The sequence below is a fragment of the Delphinapterus leucas genome, chromosome 3 (genome assembly GCF_059928025.1).
Source record: "Delphinapterus leucas isolate spDelLeu-1000000601 "Yukka" chromosome 3, BTC_Dleu_Yukka2, whole genome shotgun sequence".
Taxonomy (NCBI): Eukaryota; Metazoa; Chordata; class Mammalia; order Artiodactyla; family Monodontidae; genus Delphinapterus; species Delphinapterus leucas.
This window is the reverse complement of record NC_143131.1, coordinates 131,176,919-131,199,204: the sequence shown is the minus strand read 5'-3', so window position 1 is coordinate 131,199,204 and position 22,286 is coordinate 131,176,919. Positions and strand designations below refer to the sequence as shown.

Below are 22,286 nucleotides of genomic sequence, written 5' to 3'. Positions count from 1 at the left end.
AACAAAGTCCTCTCCCTCATAAGGTTTAAGCTTTCTTGTGTGAGTTGGGGGTGGGAGACAGAAAATATACGTGCATATATGTGTAAATGTATGTTGGATGTTCAGAAGAACTATACGAAAAATAAAGCAGGGAGGAGGGTTAGGGAGGGGGAGGAGGATAGCCCTTTTCAATAAGGTACAAAGCCTCACTGATATGGTGACATCTAAGAGGGACTTGAGAGAGATGAGGGAGGGAATCCAGGTACATGCAACATCAAGGATTAAAGGCCTTGAAGTGAGAAAGCACCTGGCCGTTTTAGGAATAACAAGGTGGCCAGTTTGGCTGGAACAGACTGAGTGGGGGAAGAGCAGCAGGAGATGCTGTCTGAGAGGTGTGGGACCAGATCCCACAAGGTACTGGGCCTCCAAGTGTGGCCCCTCCCCATCCCCCCTCCCCCGCCCAGCAGCATCAGCGTCACCTGGGAACTTGCGAGAAATGCAAATCATAGGGCCCCGCCCCAGACCTACTGAGTCAGAAACTCTGCGCACGGGTTCCAGCAGTCTGTGTTTGAACAAGCCTTCCGGCTGAGCCAGATGCTGTCGCAGTGTGAGAACCACTGATGCGAGGCCAACTGGGCCATCTCAGGAACTCTTTTACTCTGAGATGAGAAGCCATTAGAAGTTTTGGGGCAGAGGAGTGACATGATCTGACATAAAAGAACAAAACCACACTTGTGCCCTCTGGTCCTGCCCCCAGAGGTTCTAATTTGATTAGAGTGATATGGGCTGGGCATTGACATTTCTGAAACTTTTCCAGGTGATTCTAATGTGCAGTCAAGACTGAGGTCCCTCTGGCTTCTGGGTCGAGAATAGGCTGCAGGGGGTCAAGGGAAGACGCAGGAAGCTAAGCTGGGAGGCTACTGATGTAATACGGCTGAGTTGGGAGGGTATTGCTGTAATACAGGCGAGGAATGAAGGGAGCTTAGACCAGAGCAGCAGCAGTGGAGGAAATAGATCCAGATTCTGGATCTATTCTGAAGGTCGAACTATCAAGACTTTCTCATAGATTTGATACAGGGTGTAAGAGAAAGTGAAAAGTCAGGATGACTCTCAGGTTTTTACCCTGAGCAACTGGAAGGACGCAGTTTCCATGTGCTGGAAGGACACGGTTTCCATTTGCTAAGGTGGGGCAGACGAAGTGAGGAAGAGGTTTCCCCGTGGAGGGGGATCAGGAATCTGATTTTGAACATGCTGACTTGGAAATGTCTATGTGAGATTCAAATGGAGATGCTGACTCGGTTCAGGGGAGATGTCCGGGCTGGACATCTAAGTGTGTGAGCTGTCGGTGATGGTGTTTAAGGTACAAAGGCTGGCTGAGATTACTTAGGGAGGGAGCGTAGATGGAAAAGAGAAGTTCAGAGGAGACCTAGGGGCGCTCCAATGTCAGAAGGAAGTAGGAAGAGAACCAAGAGACAGTGGTGTCCCAAGAACCCAAGTGGTAAAGTGTTTCAAGAGAAAGGTGCTGCTCAACTGTCACAAACGGCTGACCAGGCAAGTAATGTGAGGATTGAGAATGACCTCCGGGTTTAGCAGCACTGAGGTCACGGGGGACCACACCGACTGAGAACAGTGTCAGTGGAGGGGTTGGGAGAAGGGCAGAGGCCTGTTTGTGGAATGGGAGGAGAGGAACTGGAGACACAGGACCAACAATTCCTTTATGAAATTTTGCTGTAAAGGGAAGGTGTTGGAGGAAGATACAGTCTAGAAAGGTCTTTTTTTTTTTAATATGAGAGAAGTAACAACATGTTTCTATCTTTGTTGGGAAAGCTCCTCCAGCTCAGGGAAAGATTAGTAGATATTTTAATAGCAACAACATACATTAAGCACATTTTTATGCTCCTGGCACTGTTTAATGTTGCACATGAATTATTCTCCTCACAACATAACATTTTCTCCTCACCACAATCCTATGAGACGTTTCTATTATTATCCCCAATTTACAGCCAAGGAGTCTGAGCTCTGAGAAACGAACTAATGTTCCCAAAGACACACAGCCAGTAAGAGGGAAGAGCAGAGGTTCCATCCTGGAATTGCCTCCAGAGCTAGAGCCCTTGACCCCTGCTCTGCAAGGCCCAGCTGTTGACCTTCCTGCATGTGGGCCACCCTATAAAATCCCTGCATTTTGGGTGCTCAACTAGAAGGGAAGAAATGACTCAAAACGGTACCAAAGAAACCAACAATTAATTAGAAGTAATCATGCCTACAGCGCTGTTATAAAGTCTCCCAGGTATAACTGGGAGGAAAGCTTTCAGTTATCGTTCCCTTTACACTGTCACGCCCAACACGATGTTGCTGTTTACTGCCTGGAACGTCCTGGGCGCACAAGCTGGCTTTGCTCGTCCTGTTGTACCTGTCTGCAAGGCACAGTCTCACAGGTTCCATTAAACACGTTTCTGTTCTTTGTGCCAGCCTTGATGCTCAGATGTACTGCCTACCTCTTCCTCATAGAGCACCCCTCTGCACTAGGCTGGGTGACCTCCCCAGCTCAGTGTCCACTGGTGGACACTGCTGTAACAGTCCATATCCTTGGTAGAAGCAAAAGGAAATAGTATCTGTATTGGGTTGAACAGTGTCCCCCCCACCAAAGTTTATGTCTACTTGGAACCTTAGGAACGTGAGTTTATTTGGAAATAGTCTTTGAAGGTGTAACTAGTTGAGTTCATGCTAGATTAGGCTGAGCCCTACTCCACTGACTGTTGTCCTTATAAGAAGAGAAAACAGAGACACAGACCCTCAGGGAGAAGGCCATGTGATGACTGAGGCAGAGATTGCAGTGATGCAGCTACAAGCCCAGGAACACTGAGGATTGCTGGCAACACCAGAAGCTGGGAAGAAGCAAGGAAGGATTCTTCCATAGATCCTTCAGAGACAGCATGGCCCTGATGACCTTGATTTCAGACTTGAGTTTCCAGAACTGTGAGAGAATAAATTCCTGTTGTCTTAAGCCACCACATTTGTGGTAATTTGTCGTGGCAGCTTGAGGAAACTAATACAGTACCCATTGGTCAAAACTTGGCAGTACTCCTGTGAAGGATTATGTGGTGTCCCCACGTGCTATGCAATTAGTGCAGCACTGCATTGATATCACCATTAAGAATGCATTAAGGAGAGGCACAGAATGATACATCTGGGAGGATCCTTGGAGACAATGTAGTTCAGCCAGCTTCTTTGAAAGATGTGGAAGATAAAGTCCAAGAAGGGCAAGAGGATTGTCCAAGGTCACATGGCTATTTAATTGCTGGGCTCATATCTGTTTGGTTTACATTGCATCCCCTGTAACCTAGAACCCTGCCTTGTACCTAGCAGGTGCTCAATAAACATTTGTTGAATGAATGAATGGAACCCAAATGCCTGATCATGTTCTCATGTTCTCAAGATCAAAATCAACACTACTTTGTTTAAATTGGCAATTCTTTTTCCCAAAATGCTAAGATTAATACCTACCAGCTATGAATTGATTTTTATTGTTGAAAATGTCAAGGCTTCTTGGAGATCCAGCCAGAGAAAATTTCTAAAACTGAAGCATAATGCCTCATAGGTTTTCCTTTACTACCTAAGAAGGACTTTCCTGTTCCATTGGACATTCATCTTCAGTAAATGGCTGTTTCATAAAAATGGTGCCACCTAAATTTGCTAATATTATACCAACCCATTGACTCTAGTTATGTTTAGCTTCGGGCCTTGGAGATAAATTCCTCACCGGTTGTTCACAAGCATAAAGGCAATATGACTAAGAGCCACCATTTACAGGTAACTACAGTATGTCAGATATTCGGATATTTGTTAGGCACTCTGCTACATTATCACCTGTCTTCACAGTAAAGATTGATAACATCTTTCAAAGTATTGACTGTACCTGTGTTGTCCAATAAGGCAGCCACCAGCCTTGGAAGGAGCTCTTTTTGGAGGTCTGACGTTAGCAGAGACAGGCTGATGGCTTGGTGAACTCACAGGAGGATGCTCTTCTGGGTTTTAAAACTTATAAGAACTTATCTTACAGATAAAGTTTATCAAGTGTGCAAAGAAGTATGTCCAGAGATATTTTTTAGGAAACTGTTCGTGAGAGAAAAAGATTGGAAACATCTAAAAAGTCCAACAACAGGGGTTGGTTAAAGGGTACATTCCATTAATAGGATGCCAGAAAGCCACTCAAAGGAAGGAGGCAGATCTATAGGTATTCCTATGGACAAACGTCTAAGACATAAGGTCTGAACAGTACAGTCCCATTTGTGTAAAATAAATACAATGATATAAAATACATAGAGACAGGAAGGTGGGATGTTATTGTCTTATTTGTGTAAGATAAAGACAATTATGTAGAGTATATATAGAAAGAGAGGAAGGGAGGGAAAAGATTTCTGGAAGAATGTATAAAATACTGTTCATATATGGGGAGTATAACTAGGGATCGGGGGCGGGAAGCAAAGGAAAGATTTTTGAACCTAAAACCTTTCTATACTGTTCATATTTTTAAACAATGTGCATATATTAAACTTATTTAAAACCCAGTTGTTTAAAAATAAGAAAAATGGAGGGTGTATGACTTGCTATTAATACCCTTGGGGTCTACAAAGAGACCACAAAGAAACCATGCAAGCTTATTTCCGCATGGATGCTCAGGAAGTAAGGAAATGTTGGCTCTTAGCAGAATTTATACTGATACATGCAAGCTCAGGTTAATAACATGCTCAGAATAGATAGGCTAGGGACAGTGTCACTGGACACATTCAAAACAGAGTCTGGCCAAGCTGTTAGAGGAAAGATATTCCAGAGCACAAATGTTGGACAGATGGATGGTGGAAGATGTTTCCCGAAATGTTGCTAAGTCTCAAAAGGATACAGAAAAATGAAATATGTGGAATGAGTTCTTAATTCATAAGGGGCCACTTTTTTCCTGAAGGAAACATTCATTTCCAAATTCTTTTGCCTGCTTTAGTGGGCTAATATGTGAGCCAGCAGATATTAAGCTGTAAAATTACAGAGTGATCCTAATATTTCCTGACTGCGTTGTCTGTGCCAGGCGTTTTAGCTCTCACAATCATCTGTGAGGTGGGGCATTCACAAATAGGTAAACCAATATTCAAAGAAGTTAAGTAACCTGTCCAAGGTCACTTGGTGAGTAGGTGATGGAGCCCCCCTTTGAGCTTCCTGCCTGCTAAGCTATGTGCATCTCAGCCTTCCAGGCGGAGTGGCTTGCACAGGCATCACCTTATTCTGCAGGAGAGGAAGCTAAGGTCCATGGGGGAAGAGACTTGCTGAAGGCCAGGGTCCATCCTGGTAGTGGCCAAGGCAGGCCTGAAACTCAGGCATCTGCTCCCAGTGCATGTTCATCCACTTAAACTTTTCCTTTAGCTCTTGGGTATATGGCGGGTATTTCAGATAATGTCGAACCAAATTAAATCAGGCTCTTATATATACCGTATTGTAAGAGGCCTCCAAGAATGAGGCTCCTTTCTGAAACCCACACTTTCCCAAACTTGAACATCCTCTTCTCGATTTTTGCACTGTCCCTATGGCCCTGAGCGTCACCTGTCAATTCCATACTTTGTGGAAGGTTGATAACTGTGGCATCACTTATCTTAACTTCATTTAAACCAAAAATATGTGTGAAAGCATAGGTTTAGTGGTTTTCTTCTAACACATATTTTGAAGGGTAATGCTGATCGTGTTACTCCCCTCTTTAAAAGAAGCATTTAATTTGTTTTTAGAATGAAGTCTCAGATTCCTAGCCTGGGCTTATGGGAGGAGGGGTCTGCAGTCTGGTTCCCTGACACTACAGCATCATCAGGAGACTTGCTGGTCTTAATTTTTCTGCTCAAATGCACCTTTGTCTCACCATTCACACCCTCTGAACATGCTTTTCCATCTGCCTGGAACATTCTTCCCCTGAGCAATTTGTAGGAATCAGCTTAAAGGCCATTTCCTTGGGGAGGTGCTTCCCAAGCCCCAGGGTAGGCCTTTGAGATTCTTGTCGCACTTGTACTTCCTTGGTCACTGTAATCTTTCCCAGCAGATTGTGGGCTCCAAGAGGGCAGGAATCACATTTCTCTTGTTTATCACTCTGGGCAGAGTTCTTAGTGGCCAGCCTGCAGGTACTGTGTGTCTTACTTGTTGATTAAATAAATGAAAGAAGAGAAAAAAAAAAAAAACCTATGCAATATACATAAAAGATCTCAGGAAGTATAAAAGTTCTACACATCTGTGATTTCAGAGTTTATCACTATTTTATACCCAAGTATGTAATGTAAGCTTGTAATGATATTCCAAGTTATTGACAAAAGGCTCTGCTCAGTGTGCTGCCAGAGAAAGTGGCACTGAAATTCATTTGAAAACTATTTCCATTAAAACAGTCAAATTGAAAAAAATCTTCTTACAACGGGAACATTAACTATCTGAAAAAAACAAAACACTTAGCAAAATACCTATTGATGCCAGAAAAACAAAGCATTACTCTACTTTGAATTAACAAAAGCTGTATTTATGAATTTTTATATTACACATGGGTACATTTCATTTTCCTCCATCTTACTCAGTATCCAGGAGGTTCACGGGTAATAAAACAAATGAATTTCTTCTCCATTAGCCTGTCACCACCACTTTCAAATGGCTCCTTGCCCATACACTCCAATATTTTTCTCATAATAAGTGGTAAAGCCTTCAGCCTTCTCATTTATCTTAACCACGTCCTTTGTGTTCCAGAAAAGATAAGTAGTATATTACCTTCCGTCTACATCAAGGAAGGAGGTAAACTGAGGCAAAGATTCTAAATTATTTCTTTAAGTTTACATAATTAAACAGTATTCACCCATCCATCTATATCAGTGATGCAACAAATATTTAGTGATTGTCAATTTAGAGGTGCCAAGCTCTGTTTAGTTGCTGATAATATAATAGGAAATAAAGTAATGTCCCTATTTTCATGTAGCTGATATTGTAGGTGGGGAAAATAATATAATAAACAAGTAAATAAATAATAAATAACCAATATCTAATAGAGTGATAGACTGAATTTGTGTTCCCCCAAATTCATATGCTGAAATCTAATCCCCAGTGTTACAGTATTAGGGGGTGGGGGTCTTTGGGAGGTGATTAGGTCATGGGGGTGGGCCCTCATGAATGAGATTAGTGCCCTTATAAAAGAGACCCTGGAGAGCTCTCTCACCCTTTTCCACCACGTGAGGACACAGCAAGAAGACAGCCATCTGCAAGCCAGGATGCTGGTTCTCACCATACACCAAATCTGCTGGCACCTTGATCTTGGACTTCCCAGCCTCTTGAACTGTGAGAGAGAAATTTCCGTTTTTTAATCCACCCAGTCGATGGTATTCTGTTACAGTAGCCCCAGTGGACTAAGACAAATAGTGACAAGTACTATGGTAAAATTAACAGTTATTATTAGAGTTATTTAGCCCTGACTCTAACCCCAACCCTGGGGGCACCTACTGTTGTATGGTCAGGGAGGCCCCTCTGAAATGGTGACAGCTTAGCTGAGATCTGAATGCCAAGAAGAAACCAGTGAAGGGAACATCTGGGGGAAGATATTCTAGGCAGAAGAAACCAGTGAAGGGAACATCTGGGGGAAGATATTCTAGGCAGAGGGAAGAACAAGACCAAAGGTTTTGAGGTGGGAGCAAGCTTGGTGTGTTTGGGGAACAGCAAGGAGGTCAGGGTGGCTGGGAGGTATAGTGAGGTGGGTGGTAGGTGATGAGCGTGGACACAGGAAGGAGCAGCTCATAGGGAGTCTTATAGGCTATGGTGGGGAGTATGGATTTTCTTCTAGAATTTTCTTCTAGTGACAGGAGACACTATAGAACATAAGCAGGAGATGACATGCTTTTGAAAGTTCACTCTGGTTGCACTGCTGAGAATGGATCACCTGGGGACAATAGTGGGGAACATCAAATAGTACAAGCAAGAGATGATGGTGTCGTGAAACAGGATGACATCAATGGAGGAAGAGAGTAGTGGATGGATTAGATATATGGTTTTTGAAGCAAAACAAGAGAACTTGCTGATCTATTGGACACTGAGAGTAAGGTAAATTGAGTCCAGGATGAAACTGATTTTTGTCTTGAGCAAATGACTAGATGGTGGTGCCATTTACTGAGAGAAGATGGTGGAGGTAGAAACTGATGTATGCTTTTGTTATCAGGTTAGGGAATCAAAAATTCTGTTTCAGATATATTAATTTTGAGATGCCTTTTAGAGGTGCCTGGCCAAATGGTGATGGCAAGTAGGGAGGTGTTAGATCCACAGGTCTGGAAGAGAGCATTTAGAGCTGGAAATATCAATTTGGAGTCACCAGTGTGAAGATGGTATTTAAAACTTTTTAAAAGTTTTAAATTTAAAAGTCAGTGATGTCTCCAAGGAAGAGAGTGCTGTTGGAAAAGGGGCAGCCACACCTCCTGAGCCCTCACCCCCAAGTCCCACATTAACCAATGTGGTCATATACTACAACACAACAGTTTTGTCCCCCCTCCCATCCCATTAAACAAACATTTACTGTCTCTTCTATACAAAAGGTGTTACCCTAAGGAATAAGGGGCTACAAATACAGGTGACTAGTACATGATGCCATCTCTCAAGTTGCTCATAAACTTGTAAGGAAGGAGTAACTATAATATAAAAGGTAGAATGTTACTGTATTTCCAAGAGAGTGGAGGGGTCTTAAAAGGTAAACTTGGGAAGATAGGCTGGGAGCAGATCATGGAGGGTCAAGAAATTGGATTTTTTTTTTTTTTTTTACTGCTAAGACAGCAGGGCACCATTGAAGATTTCTGAGTTCCATGACCAGATTAACACCTTTCCTTCACTGTCCAAGGCTTATTCATCCTCCTGGCCTGGCTCAAATCTCACCCCATCCACAAGGTATTGCCCACCCTCTGCTACCACTCACTTTTCATCTTTAACTCCTTAAGCTTTTATTATCTAGTGCTAATCCATTTAGCACTTGATGCCACACTGTCTCTTTCAGATGGTTTATTTGTAGGAACATCTTACTTTTTCAACAGGTCTATAAATTCCTTCTAAGCAGCATTCGATTATGTTTCTGTCTCTGGCTCAGGACAGAAACATAATAAGCCCTCAAGCAATGCCTGCTGCTGCTAGTGTCACTTCTTCAGGGGATTCTTCTCTGACCTCTGATGAGATCGGATTCCTTTGTTCCAAGCTCTCAGAGAATCATTTTCTAGCACACTCCTCAGTTTTTAATTATCTACCCTGTGTGTGACTTTTTGAATAGGATCTGTCTTCCCATAGGCTGTCAGTTCCCAAAGAGCAGGGACCACCTCTGATTTTACTCATGATAGTGTCCCTAGTTTATGTGCAATGAACATCTGTTGAAAAATTGAATAGGCATAGCCTTAGGTGTTCAAAGGGTCAAGGGACTTGAGCAGAGTAGACTCAGGCATGGTCCAACTGTCTGTAATTTCTGAAAGAGCAATGAAATTCACATGGCAAAACTACCCCTCAGTGGGAGTTCCTCCTGATAAACTTCCCTTCTGCTTAGGGACAAACTCTTTCCCAGGGCGTGGCTCTTCTATTGTAAGGAGGCCCCCTTGAAGGCTGTTTTATCATCACTCAGGACACTTGAGTCCTCCTTCTCACACGGCTAAACAGGAGGCAAAGCGGAGTGTTTCCAGCTGTCAGGAAGAAGCAGCATGCTGGCAGCAGCCTCGATCATCCAGGCAGATGGAGCAACATATGTATATTTACATATACATTTCCTAATCAATAGGTTCCAGTGAAAACATGAAAACTCAAGGACATGACTGGAATTTAAGGGGCTCTGAAGGAGTTTGATTCCTTAAAGAAAATTAGGACAATCGAGTTGTGTTTTGTTTTTTTTGGCTACAGGTGATTTCAGGACAAAACGAATAGTACTACTGAATGATCAAACTTCCCTCCCTAAATTGGTAAATCTCCTCTTCCAAATTAGGCACTGCTAGCATTTCTTCTAAGAAGCACATTTCTGGGGACAGCCAAAAAGAGCTTTGAAATCTTTTAACCTTATTCCCGGCCCCTGCCTGCTTCTCTGACATTCTCCCCTCATAGCCACACAGGCTTATTTCTTCTCTTTCTCCAATAGGCCAACCTTGTTGTCCCCTAGGAGCTTTGTTATTGCTTGCTCACAGCAGGTGGCCAGTACGTATCTGATAATGAATAAATAGGTTAAGATAAGCCAATTATGCCCCAGCAGAATCCCATAACTTGTCTGTCTGCTGTTTGAGCCACGTGTATTGGAGACTACATAAGTGATGGCTTGAAGATTTAACCTAAGATTTAATGCTTCTGATTCTTGCTTTGTTCATGCATGTGTGGACTGAAAAAATGCACAACCTAAAAGCTGAGAATTATGTTTTATTCGGCAGACATACTGAGGACTTAAGCCTGGGAAGCGGCCTTTCAGATAGTTCTGAGGGACTGTTCTGAAGAGGTAAGGGAGTAGCCAGGATATACATGAATTTTTGCAACAAAAAACAGGTAGTCAGAACAACAAAAGATTAGTTAATTAAAGAAAAACCAGACATCTCAAGTTAATGAACTTAATACTTCTCTATGTATGGGAAGATGTAAGAGCCTGGGCTCATCGAAACCATTCCTTTGATGTACACCTTAACTATCTAGGCCGGTATCCTGTTTTTCTCCATCCTGAATCCCCTCAGGGTGCACAGTCAGGGTGGCTGTAGTGGCTGATGGCTTGATGGCTGCAACATCCTTTGTTTACTGATATGGTACACAACATTCTTCATCCATACATGTGAGTATCTTCAAGGAACATGGTTTGCAACTATATCCACCACACAACCACATTTTGCTCCTGTAATTCAAGTGAAGTTGACCTTGTTGCACATTACCAGTTGCCTACAACTTCCATTCTTCACTTTCTTAATAATAAAACACTTTGCTACAATATGTCCAGTGAAAAAATATACAATTTCATCTTCCCAAGCTTTCTTACAGTTACTGCAGGTAGTCATGTAACCTAGTTCTGGAAGCTGTATAGTGGAAGTCAGGTGAGGCTTCTGGAAAGCTATCGCCTTCCTGATAAAAAGGTACAGACTTTGTCTACTGCAAAAAAAAAAAAAAAAAAAAGAATGTATCTCTATAGAAGACTTCAGACAAATGAAATACACTCCATTGAACATTTAATACATTACATTCAAGTACAACTTTTTTTAAAAAAAGGACAAAATTTTAATGTAAGTATTCATTAACATGGTAACCATTTAAACATCATCTAAACCATATTAAACAACTCATTTACTCTTATGAAATGTGTTGAGAATCTAGGAGTTTATGCATAAGGCTTAGCACTTTTTTGTGTGTGTGTGTGTGGTACGCGGGCCTCTCACTGTTGTGGCCTCTCCCGTTGCGGAGCACAGGCTCCGGACGCACAGGCTCAGCAGCCAGGGCTCACGGGTCCAGCCGCTCCGCGGCATGTGGGATCTTCCCGGACCGGGGCACGAACCCGTGTCCCCTGCATTGGCAGGCGGACTCTCAACCGCTGCGCACCAGGGAAGCCCAAGGCTTAGCACTTTTAACATTGCTGGCGTAGGGGACAAAAGACTGTGTTCTCTTAATAGTGATTCAGGAAATCTGGTATACTTGTGTTACCGTAGCTGATGTGAGGAGGCAAGGCTAGCACCCATGACTGGCCGGGCCCTGGAAAACAAGCATTCACGCTCCCATGCTGCTCTGTGACACAGAATACAAACTCTGATTTAGGTTGAAACTACATGCAGGGCGTGGAGAGGACTGTGCCAAGGGGTTCACTGTGGCTGGAGGACAAAAGGGAAGCTGGGTATTTCGACTTTAAAATACGTGGTAAGCGAGGTGAAGAAGCCGGGAGCCTCCTCACAACCATTCCAGGTCAGCGACTCCCAAGATATTTATATCAAGGTAGTTGGTAGGAAATATAAACACTCACTGGGCCAGACTCAAGAACTAAACTATCAGAACAGATGCGACTTTGAGGACAGGCTTATCAAACTGCCTATAAACTAATCGCGGTATCAGCTCAAAAGGTGCCTGTCTGTCTGATTTCAGCTGGTAAGGAATCTCTAAAAATGTTCACATGTCTATTTTTGGTAAATTTATTTCACAAAGCCACCATTTCATTTCATAAGGACAGTAAGGTTCATTAAATCACACTACAAGACAGAATTTGTAAATGAGATGACATAACTATTTCAAACACAGTTTGTTGAGTAAAGGCATTTTCACTAACCATAAAATCTAGCAAGACAGAAGGATAATTACACTACCACTATTGTCAAAAGACTGTTACTGGAGTTTAAGTTCAAAAGGTTAAGGATTTTACAAAAAGACAGCATGGGTATTAATAATATATGAAGAGTATTTGATTAGCTACAGAAAATGTTAGTGAGTGTGGTTTTCTTCCTCTGAACAACTAGATTTAGAAAGTAATACCAGCTCCACTTAAATTTTGACCTACTTTAATTCCTTATCAGTGGCACCTTAACCTGGAATACTCAAAGTAATCCAGTTACTTTGACCACCAAATTAAGTCACCGTTACATTTCTAAAGTGATTTATCTAGGATACACTGGAGTAGCCTATACTTGTTATATAGTATTGTGCAAACTTATTTTTTTCCCAATATTTCTTGTATTTTTCCAAAGCCCTGTTTCTCAAGACTTTGATCATTAAATATGTCTACATTAAGGTCCCAAATGCCCATGTCTGTTATGAGAACATGTGGGGTAAATCCATTCTCTTTAATGTGACAAGCTATATTCTAAAAATGACCCCAAACCTGCTATATTGGGACAGGTTGCAAGGTGCTATCTAAAGATCTGAGGGACATTCAGGGGACAGACCTCAGACAAGGGATTTAAAAATTTTTTACATTTTCAAGAGAAACATTCTGGGAAGGGAAAAAGTGTTCTATAATCTAGGGCATGTTCAAGAGCCCTTGCTCTCATAGCCAAATGTATGAAAACAGTGTTCTTTAAAGAAATACAGGTCTATGAGCCAAGACAAGCTTTGGCTAAATGACGGGTAGCTTTTGTTTGGCTCTGGAGGTTTCCATGGAAACAGCCTGAGAGACAGAAAAGGCAGCATTATCATTATCTGTAATGCCATCTGATAAAACTGCACATCGATTCATTCATGCTATCCAGAGCAGATATATTACTTCTGATAAGCCTTCACAAAGGAGAAAGGAGTTCTATCTGGTCACACTTCGAATTTCCTGCCTTCCTCCATTTGAAATTAAAATCCTGATAAAAACCTCCCCCAAACATTTCTCTCAGGAACCTCTGTTCAAGTAATGCTTCAGTAATCAGAAGCCAAATGAAGAAACATGAAGCACATGGAGCTCCACTGCCAAGTTCTTAAAATTATATGACGCCAAGCTTACTGTAGCTGAAGAAATTATTTTGAAGAGTATGTACAATTCCATTATATCAGATCTCAGCCAGGCAAGAAATACTGTCCTAAGTGTTTATTATACACAGTTGAATCAGGTGGCATCCCTCATAATTTTTCTCCCTCTTTATATCTAGATCATCTGTATGTGTGTATATATATATCCATCTGTATTAGTATCTATATATTTAGTATAGTAACATACACCACACACCATTATCTAATCTTATTTCAGGTTAGTGCTTCTCAGAAAGGCCACAAAAGCAGCCCTAGCTCAAAATTCTACACCTGAAGTACACAAAAATAAAAACCTCAACAATAAAATATAAACAAGACAAACAAGATAAGGAGGCATGCAACCTTTAGCACCATATTAAAGACCACGGAGGGCAAGAGTGTTGACAGAGGTCTAAAGAGGAATTCAGCTGTGGGTTTTCTCCTGGAATGGGATCCCAAACACAGAACTATCTCATAGAGTCCAGTACTTTTAAACAGGGAAAGCCTGAGAAATTCTATGAACAGAAATGCCAAAATCCATTAATTTACCAGACACAGATGATTTGACATTGTTTCTTATTCTAAAAACAATGAAGACATTATTCTTTAGGAACGAACTGTTCACTTTTGGAGAACAGTTGGGAAATCACTGCCGGCTCAATGAGCTAAATGATGCCTCAGTAAGTTAAAAAGACATGATACACCCCCACAAGTTCCAATTTACTCATGGAAAGTAGCTTACTAATGAGCAGTTAGCTCCCCGGTATCTGTATAACGATACAGACATGGGCTACACTGGAGACATTCAACCTAGCATATACAACTGTATGCTCCACCAGCAAGACATCTGAAAAACACCCACACCTCTATGCATAGCATTGGTGTGGGAATCCAAATCACAAAGTTTCAGCTTGGTCCTTTCCATAAAAAGGGACTCAAAGTCTAGGGAAGCATTTATTCAGAAATGGGCTGAAGATTCTTTTGGTTTAAAGGTGGCAGGTAAGAAGTTAGAAGGCCAGAAATGTCTTTAGATATCATCCAGTGCAAATCCCTCATCTTGTTAGTGGGAAAACTGAGGCCTAAAGTGTCAGCCCTAACAATGGAAGAACCATGACCAGAAGAGAAGCCATGTAATTCTGCGTGTGGTACTTTCCCCATTAGGCTGATGTCTCAGGTCCCTTTAAATCTCAACATGTGTCATTTAATCAAGCTCACGGTAAATGACTGAGAAAAATCAGATAGGGAAAACACTGAATTTTTAGAAAGATTTTGGTAACAATTCATGTCCTGATGTGCTTAATATGAGCAAGGGGTTAAGTCCTACTTATCTTTTGGTAAAAATGTTATTTCCTGCATGAAACAGGTTCCTTTTCTGAGAGCCATTTTTGTAGGTACTGGGGTAGCTCACAGCTGGCAGCTTTCAAATGCCCCATCTTTGTAGTTAGAGTTCAATTCAGCAGATCCTGTATCATCAGGCGGGCTGAAATGATTGCTGTCTTGAGAATCTGTATCAATACTTTTGGTCTCTGACTGAAGGTGGACAGAAACCTGAACTGCTATCTCCTGGCCTTGTTCACTCAGGGAACCATCATCCGAATCTCCTCCTGGTGAAATACTCCGGCCCATCTCTGGGTTAATGACAAAGATGCCATCCTGAGCATTCAAGGCAGGTCTCTCTTTAATTCTTTCTCCCATGTCATCAGGGTCATCCACTCGCACAGCCTCAAACATCTCCTCTACAAAGGCCCGACAGTTTAGAATAAGAGGTGGCAGAGGGACGCTTCTTGCCAGTTCTTCAATATAACGAGCAAACTCCATGGTTTTAAACTGTGTGACTTTGGCGAGCTCCAGAGTCTTGGCTGAGGTGATGATGGGGATGCGTTTTGCGATCTCAAAGGCCTTCTGAAGTTTCTCTGCCCCTTCAGTTCGGAAGAATTCATTGATGGCTTTCTCAGTTTTACGAAGATGGCTGCTCATCATGCACAGCCGTGTGACATTCAAGATGAGAGTGATTGTAAAGGCAATCAAGCAAACAACCATGTAGTAGACACTCATGTCTCCCGAGGTGAAGATAACACGCAGGGTGACCGAGTAGGAGGCACGGATCGGAGAGGTGATAAAACATGTATAGAGCCCACGGTCAGCAAAGGCTATGTTGGTGATATTCAGGAAGTTATCAGAAACCAACCATTTTCCACCTGATAACCCAACAGAAATAAAAAATTACAGTATAAAGAATACTATTACTAAATATACCAACTGCCTTATCAATATTCCACCTCTTCATGAGTACTTTAAATCAACTCTTCTATTAGGCTCTGCTATTTCCTTAAAAGATGTAAGAAAGGCCAGACTTTTTATGTTCAGAGTCAGAATTTAAACAGCCTGGAACTTAATAAAGGGAATCAAGATCTTCCTGACACTAATGATTATAATAACTACCTTTTCACTGCTAGATGTAAGAAGCCTTTCAGGGAGACAGGTGTGTCGACATAATGCTAAATGACTAAACTTAAAAAGAAATATTTACGTGTGTGTGTGTGTCTATATCACAGTCTCTACCTAGGCTTTCTCATAAATAGAAGGATGTGCCTCAGAAATATAAAACAATGGTTATTTATAATGGGTTATGAGTAATTTTTACTTCCTTTTAAACTGTTTACTTTCAATAATGAACTTATTTAAGATAAAAACTATTTTTAAAAAACCCTACCAATTTAATGAATTTCTTCAATTACTAAGTGGCTAATCTGGCATGCCTTGCACATGTTAATTTGTCTTGTTAGAAAAGGTTGGTTGATGATAGTATCTTGTTTTTCTGGCAGGAGTAAATGAAGCACAAGCCAAAAGATATGTTTCACAAGCAAGGCTAAATGACCAGCTTGGGAGAGAGAAAAAAGTTGCCCTTAAGATGCCTACGCTTGTTTTAAACCTAAAACATGCTGCCTCTCTTCCATACATGAAGGTATCTTCATTCAGGGAACGCGTATACAAAAGCACATGAGTATGAAAAACAAAGCACACTGACCACCCACCGTGATTCGACATCCTTTAATAACTTGGAAAAAAAAAAAACAACTTGGCTCTGCCTGCACAATTCTCACCGTTGTGGTAAGTTCTCAGTGTACTCTGTGCTTTAACTATGAAAGCCATTCAAAGATGGGATAGATGTGCGGTGTAGGTATGAGTTCCAATGCCTAGAGGTGGTGTCCCAGAGGAGGATGGGTGACTGCTTGTTAAGCACCATTTCAATGTCTAATCTTCCAGATCTCTTTCATCCCTGAGATTCTATGGTTCAGGATTATTTGGGTGGCACATCAATTAGTAAGTACTGTGGATTGTGCCCATTCTTATCATCATCAAAATTTATCTAAATTCTAGTTATATTTTTACTAAAGTAAAAAGAGGAAAACATGTAGTTATGAATATAGTCATTATTTTATAAACTTCTGTTCTGTAAACTTGGAGCTATGAAAAGGATACCCTGTGAATCCACGGTATGATGAACTACATAGACTCCATTCATCAACCACTATAACCACAATCTAAACTCTCTAGCTTACTTGCTGATAATAGCTCAAGATTTATGAACCTTAGACTAGACTAATATGCTCTTTAAACTCTCCTCACTTGAGATTCATAAAATTTAATATAATTGTCCAGAGCTGCTGCTGAAAGCATCAATGACAGATGTTAGTGGTTTTCAAAGTAAGGGCAAAATAGGAAAATAAAACTGTCATTCCACTTGGCTGGTCTCATCCTGACCTAAGCTTTGTCTATACAGTCGGTCCGTAATAATCACATTGATTAACTCACATCTTAAATGGGTTTGTTAGGACCCTAGAGCCAAACGAGATAAGAGTCTAGTTCAGTGGATCCAAACAGGGAACCCCAAATCATGTTCAAAATACCACTCTAGAGATTCTGCTTTCTGGGTACCACTGTAGAGATTCTGATTTAATAGGTCTATATTCTTAAGAAGCTCTGTTCTTTCTAACATTCAAACTCTTCAATCCCTTGGTGGCCAGTTACTCAGTTTGCATAAGGTTAAAATGTTTAGCGTATACTTTAGAAGGAAGCACCATCTGTCTCCTTTTCTGTTTTCCACTCTAATATGAATAGCCAAATATCCTTATATTCCAAGAGATTAGACTATCTTTCTAGCAAAAAATATAAAGCGGCCTTTTCCGAAAAGTGTAGCTTGTGAGGATCCCAGAATTTAATCTTTATCCCATTGATATTTCATGGAGATTTCTTCCTAAGGTGTTTTAACACAAGTAGTCTTCAAAAAAAAAATCTTTCTAACAGAACACTAATTAAAGGAAATAGTATTCTGATTAAGATGTGTTTACGGGTTCATAAACAGCATAATCAAATAAAAACCTGTCAAAAAGTAGACCTTGGTCACATTATTATGATGTTTGTGTGATTTTTTAAGACTGACAAAAAAAAAAATACAAGGGAAACTCTCCTGTTTTCAAGTAAATTAAGGTATAGAATAGAAAGGGCTTATAGAGTTCCTCCTCAGTGCCCTTCTGATTCTGAGGGACTTAAAGTTTTATGCACAGATCTTTATAACTATTTTTAAAAACATCCTGGATTTCCTCCAACATTTTTAGTAACTCATTTCTGGACAAAACACTTTTATTTATGACTCTAAGTCTAACCCAAATCCTTCTTGCTGTATTCACACAGGGCCAGCACTCTGTACTACTCACATTACAGTCTAGGTGAATGGTGCCCCTGGAGTTGGGCAGTGCGTAGCCCGCACAGCTGTATGCAGCAACCCTGATGGAGTCTACCTTGAATGAAGAAGGAAACCAGCTCACTAAGAGGAGAGAAAATAGCTCACCATCATTATGTGAACACCTTTTAAATTTATAACTATTCTCTATTTATTTTCTTCTGGTTAAGTAATTACCATTATTTTGCTTTTTCTGATAGGTATAATACTCCAGGCCTTCCAAAGTTTTAACTATTTACTGTAGTACCTCATCTTAGAGATTTCTTGTTGAATATGCCTTAAAACGAAGAAGAAAGAAGTAATAGGAAATGAGTAACCTTGATTAATTATACTCTGGCATAGTTACCTCTGCCTCTGTTATCCAGCTGCTGTCCTTTTGAGTTGCACCAATAGACACCTTCATAGTGGTCGACTGTGAGAAGACACTCAATTGAAACACTAGTTCCCTCTCTGGCTATGATGACATCATCACCTGAGTGGGAATCTGCTGAGAGTTCAAAACTTGGGAGAAATGATGCATTGGAAGAACTATGATTTGCTCCCAGCGGGGTCATTTGGTTGAAGCCTACATCTTCCAAAGCAAAAGCAGCTGGCACAGTAACACTCACCACTAAAGTGAATAAACAACAATGTGGCTTCATGGGAAAATGGGAGAAAATCTTGTTTAGAGTTGGAGAACTGAAAAGCTTCTATATTATAACAAGAGCACGGTGGGTCACTGATTGCTTGGTATTGGAGTTTTCAAAAAAAATGGTAGATCCAGGTATATTTTGAAGTCTTCAAGATTAAAAGAGATGAGTGGAGACCAACCTAAAAGAAAGCCAGATATAAAGTTTAACCAGGAAAGACTCAGAGTAGGGTGAAACTCTATGTACTAAAAATAAACAGATGTGAAACTGATTAGAATAATTGGCATCAACATTAGGGAGTGAAACAGAGAGAACACCACCTAAAAATCCCAACGGAATCGGTTGAAAGAGCACTGAATTGGGAAACGGCAGACCTAGATTCTGGTATTAGCTTTGCTACTAACTAGCTGTAGGTCCTTGGCAAGTAGCTGGGCTTGTTCTCTCATGTGTCAAATGAGGGACTGGATGAGACAATCTCTAAGGGCCCTTCTAGTTCTGAAATGCTGTGATTCTATTTCACTCTGACAAACTCCAAGCAACAGGGAGCCAATGAAGGTTAAAATATTTAGCTTAATGATCTTTTATTCCAACCTGCACCATTACCAAATGCTGTTATATCAATAATTTAAATCAACTGGTACATTATAATCATAACCATGGAGCTCAAAATTTGAGTAATTCAAGTACACAGACATATAAGATATAAATAATACAGGGCTACCTGAAGTAGTGTTTTTGTTTTAACATTAGAAAGAAAACTGCACTACTACATGTACATAAATAGTTACTGACTTCTGAGGCTATAGAACCTCCCTCTTGGGCAAGAATGTTAGACAAAAGAATTTTCCTTTAATAATTTCTTCAATATCAAGAAACAAAATTCAGTATATTTAAGTTTGTAAGAATACCAGATTTCTAGCTCAAAGTCTATAAAATTAGCTAAGGGAGGAACTGACACCTTAAATGTCTAGATGGTAGAAATACAGATGTAAACTACAGGGAAAGATTGTCAGACACATTTAAAAGAAGAGTAAAATATCATAAATAAAAGCAAAATGACATCCCAGTCTAAGAATCTATGTGATTATGATGAACTTCCTGGTAATTTGATTCCTCTTTTAAAATCAGACTCTTTTAAAAAAAATTTAATTATTTAATTTATTTATTTTTGGCTGCGTTGGGTCTTCGTTGCTGCACGCGGGCTTTCTCTAGTTGCGGTGAGTGGGGGCTACTCTTCGTTGCGGTGCGCGGGCTTCAGTAGTTGTGGCACGTGGGCTCAGTAGTTGTGTCTCATGGGCTCCAGAGCGCAGGCTCAGTAGTTGTGGCCCACGGGCTTAGTTGCTCTGCGGCATGTGGGATCTTCCCAGACCAGGGCTCGAACCTGTGTCCCCTGCGTTGGCAGGAGGATTCTTAACCACTGTGCCACCAGGGAAGCCCCTAAAATCACTGACTCTTAAAGAAATATTTCAAATTCTATTTCTATAAAATATGGGATGAAACACCTAGCTTTATTTCTTATGAGGGCCCAAAATAATTAGTTTTGGAAATGACATTTACTCCCCTGTATACTCACGTGAAAGCTGCTTGATCATACAACATAAAAATCAATTGATCATTGTATTTTGCCATTAAACTACTCAAAGTCTAAATTACATTAAGTTGTAAATATCATTTAATCTTCATTAGACCTTGAAAGGATGGTTGGATGATGACAATAATTTTCTCTTTCAAATTTAAGTATGGACTATTTAGAGTAAAACAAAGAACTTCAGAGTTTGCTATACATAAATAGTAAACACATGCGCTTGTTTCCATTTCTTTCCAAAACCCCACTAAAATGACACTAAAGGAAAGAAAGCACTTAGGCACTGCAGGGGATTATAGAAGTGATCTGGTCTAACCTCTTCACTGTGACTTGCTCTTTAAGAGCATACTATAAGTTAGCAGGAGAATCCTGGTCTCTATTAGGAAGGAGTGGAGGGTGGAAACAATAGAAATAACATTTATTAAATGACTGAAGTAAGCCAGGCACTGTGCTAGGGCTTGATATATGTAAGCTCCCAACTTTTTCACTACAATTGGCAGATGTGATTTTTGTCCTTTATTCTAGACTCGTGGTTCTCAACAGTGACAGGAAATGAGTATGCTGAAAAAGCGCTCCAAGTTTTCCCCAGGACTTCCATAACAAGTACCTGTGGCTTCATCCAAGGTGGCATTTCCCAAATTTCATTCATTTCTTCTACCGTTATGATTTTTTTTTGCTATATCCATGAACCATATTATTATTAGTTATGCTTTTCTTTAAAAAACTCATTTTTCTTTCATATATTTATGTTAAAAGGAAAGTCTGTATCACATCTGTAGATAAAAGTAACTGTACACATAAGCACAATGCAAACAGTCATGTTATTAACTTCTAGAGATACTGCCATCTGTTGAAGGCTCTGAGCTAGAGGCCTGCTCTCTTTGTGGAGAAAACAAAAACAAAACAAAACAGCTCTTTCCTGGCTGGAACCATGGAGAGTGCAGAAGAGAAGAAAAAGAAGGTTCCTGCTGTGCCAGAAACCCTTAAGAAAAAGTGAATTTCACAGAGCTTAAGATCAAGTGCCTGAGGAAGAAATTTGCCCAAAAGATGCTTCGAAAGGCACGGAGGAAGTTGATCTATGAAAAAGCTAAGCACTATCACAGGGAATACCGGCAGATATACAGAACTGAAATTCGAACGGCTGGGATGGCAAGAAAAGCTGGCAACTTCCACGTACCCGCGGAACCCAAATTGGCATTTGTCATCAGGATCAGAGGTATCAATGGTGTGAGCCCAAAGGTTCGAAAGGTGTTGCAGCTTCTTCGCCTCCGTCAGATTTTCAATGGCACCTTTGTGAAGCACGAGGAGGCTTCAATTAACATGCTGAGAATCGTGGAACCATACATTGATCGCATGGGGGTACCCAAACCTGAAGTCAGTAAATGAACTGATCTACAAGCGTGGTTATGGCAAAAGCAACAAGAAGCGAATTGCCCTGACGGATAACGTGTTGATTGCTCAATCTCTTGGCAAATACGGTATTATCTGCATGGAGGATCTGATTCATGAGATCTATACTGTTGGAAAACGTTTCAAAGAAGCGAACAACTTCCTGTGGCCCTTCAAATTGTCTTCTCCACGAGGTGGAATGAAGAAAAAGACCACCCATTTTGTAGAAGGTGGAGATGCTGGCAACAGGGAAGACCAGATCGACAGGCTTATTAGAAGGATGAACTAAGGTATCTACCACGATTATTTTTGTAATCTGGTCAGTTAATAAACAGTGACTGCTTTCAAACTGAAAAAAAACAAAACAAACCTCCCAGAACTCCACTTTATTCGAATACCACCTCATTTCTTATTCTGCCACTCCTTTGCTCCCCACCGCTTCTTACTACAGAGTTTAGAACCTACTATTTTAGACCAGAGGTATACATTTTAATCTATTCAACTGTGTCTA

The 22,286-nt window shown here is 40.8% G+C and overlaps 1 protein-coding gene and 1 pseudogene across 6 annotated transcripts in view; one reads left to right on the top strand and one right to left on the bottom strand.

Moving 5' to 3' along the window:
- Positions 1-22,286, bottom strand: part of MFAP3 (microfibril associated protein 3) — a 118,648-nt gene that overhangs the window by 89,661 nt on the left and 6,701 nt on the right. For 4 of the 6 annotated variants that reach the window (XR_016392830.1, XR_002646920.2, XR_016392828.1 and 1 more), the window contains exon 2: positions 7,202-7,318. Coding sequence is in view for 1 of the 6 variants with exons in the window: in XM_022590204.3 (XP_022445912.1) it covers positions 14,833-15,626; positions 18,519-18,813 (1,089 nt within the window). In the remaining 5 variants the exon portion in view is untranslated. Of the gene's footprint in view, positions 1-7,201; positions 7,319-10,385; positions 15,627-18,518; positions 18,983-22,286 lie in introns of those variants that run through there. The other 2 variants (XR_016392829.1, XM_022590204.3) reach the window with 2 other exon arrangements.
- On the top strand, positions 21,282-22,135 carry LOC111183130 (large ribosomal subunit protein uL30 pseudogene; annotated as a pseudogene).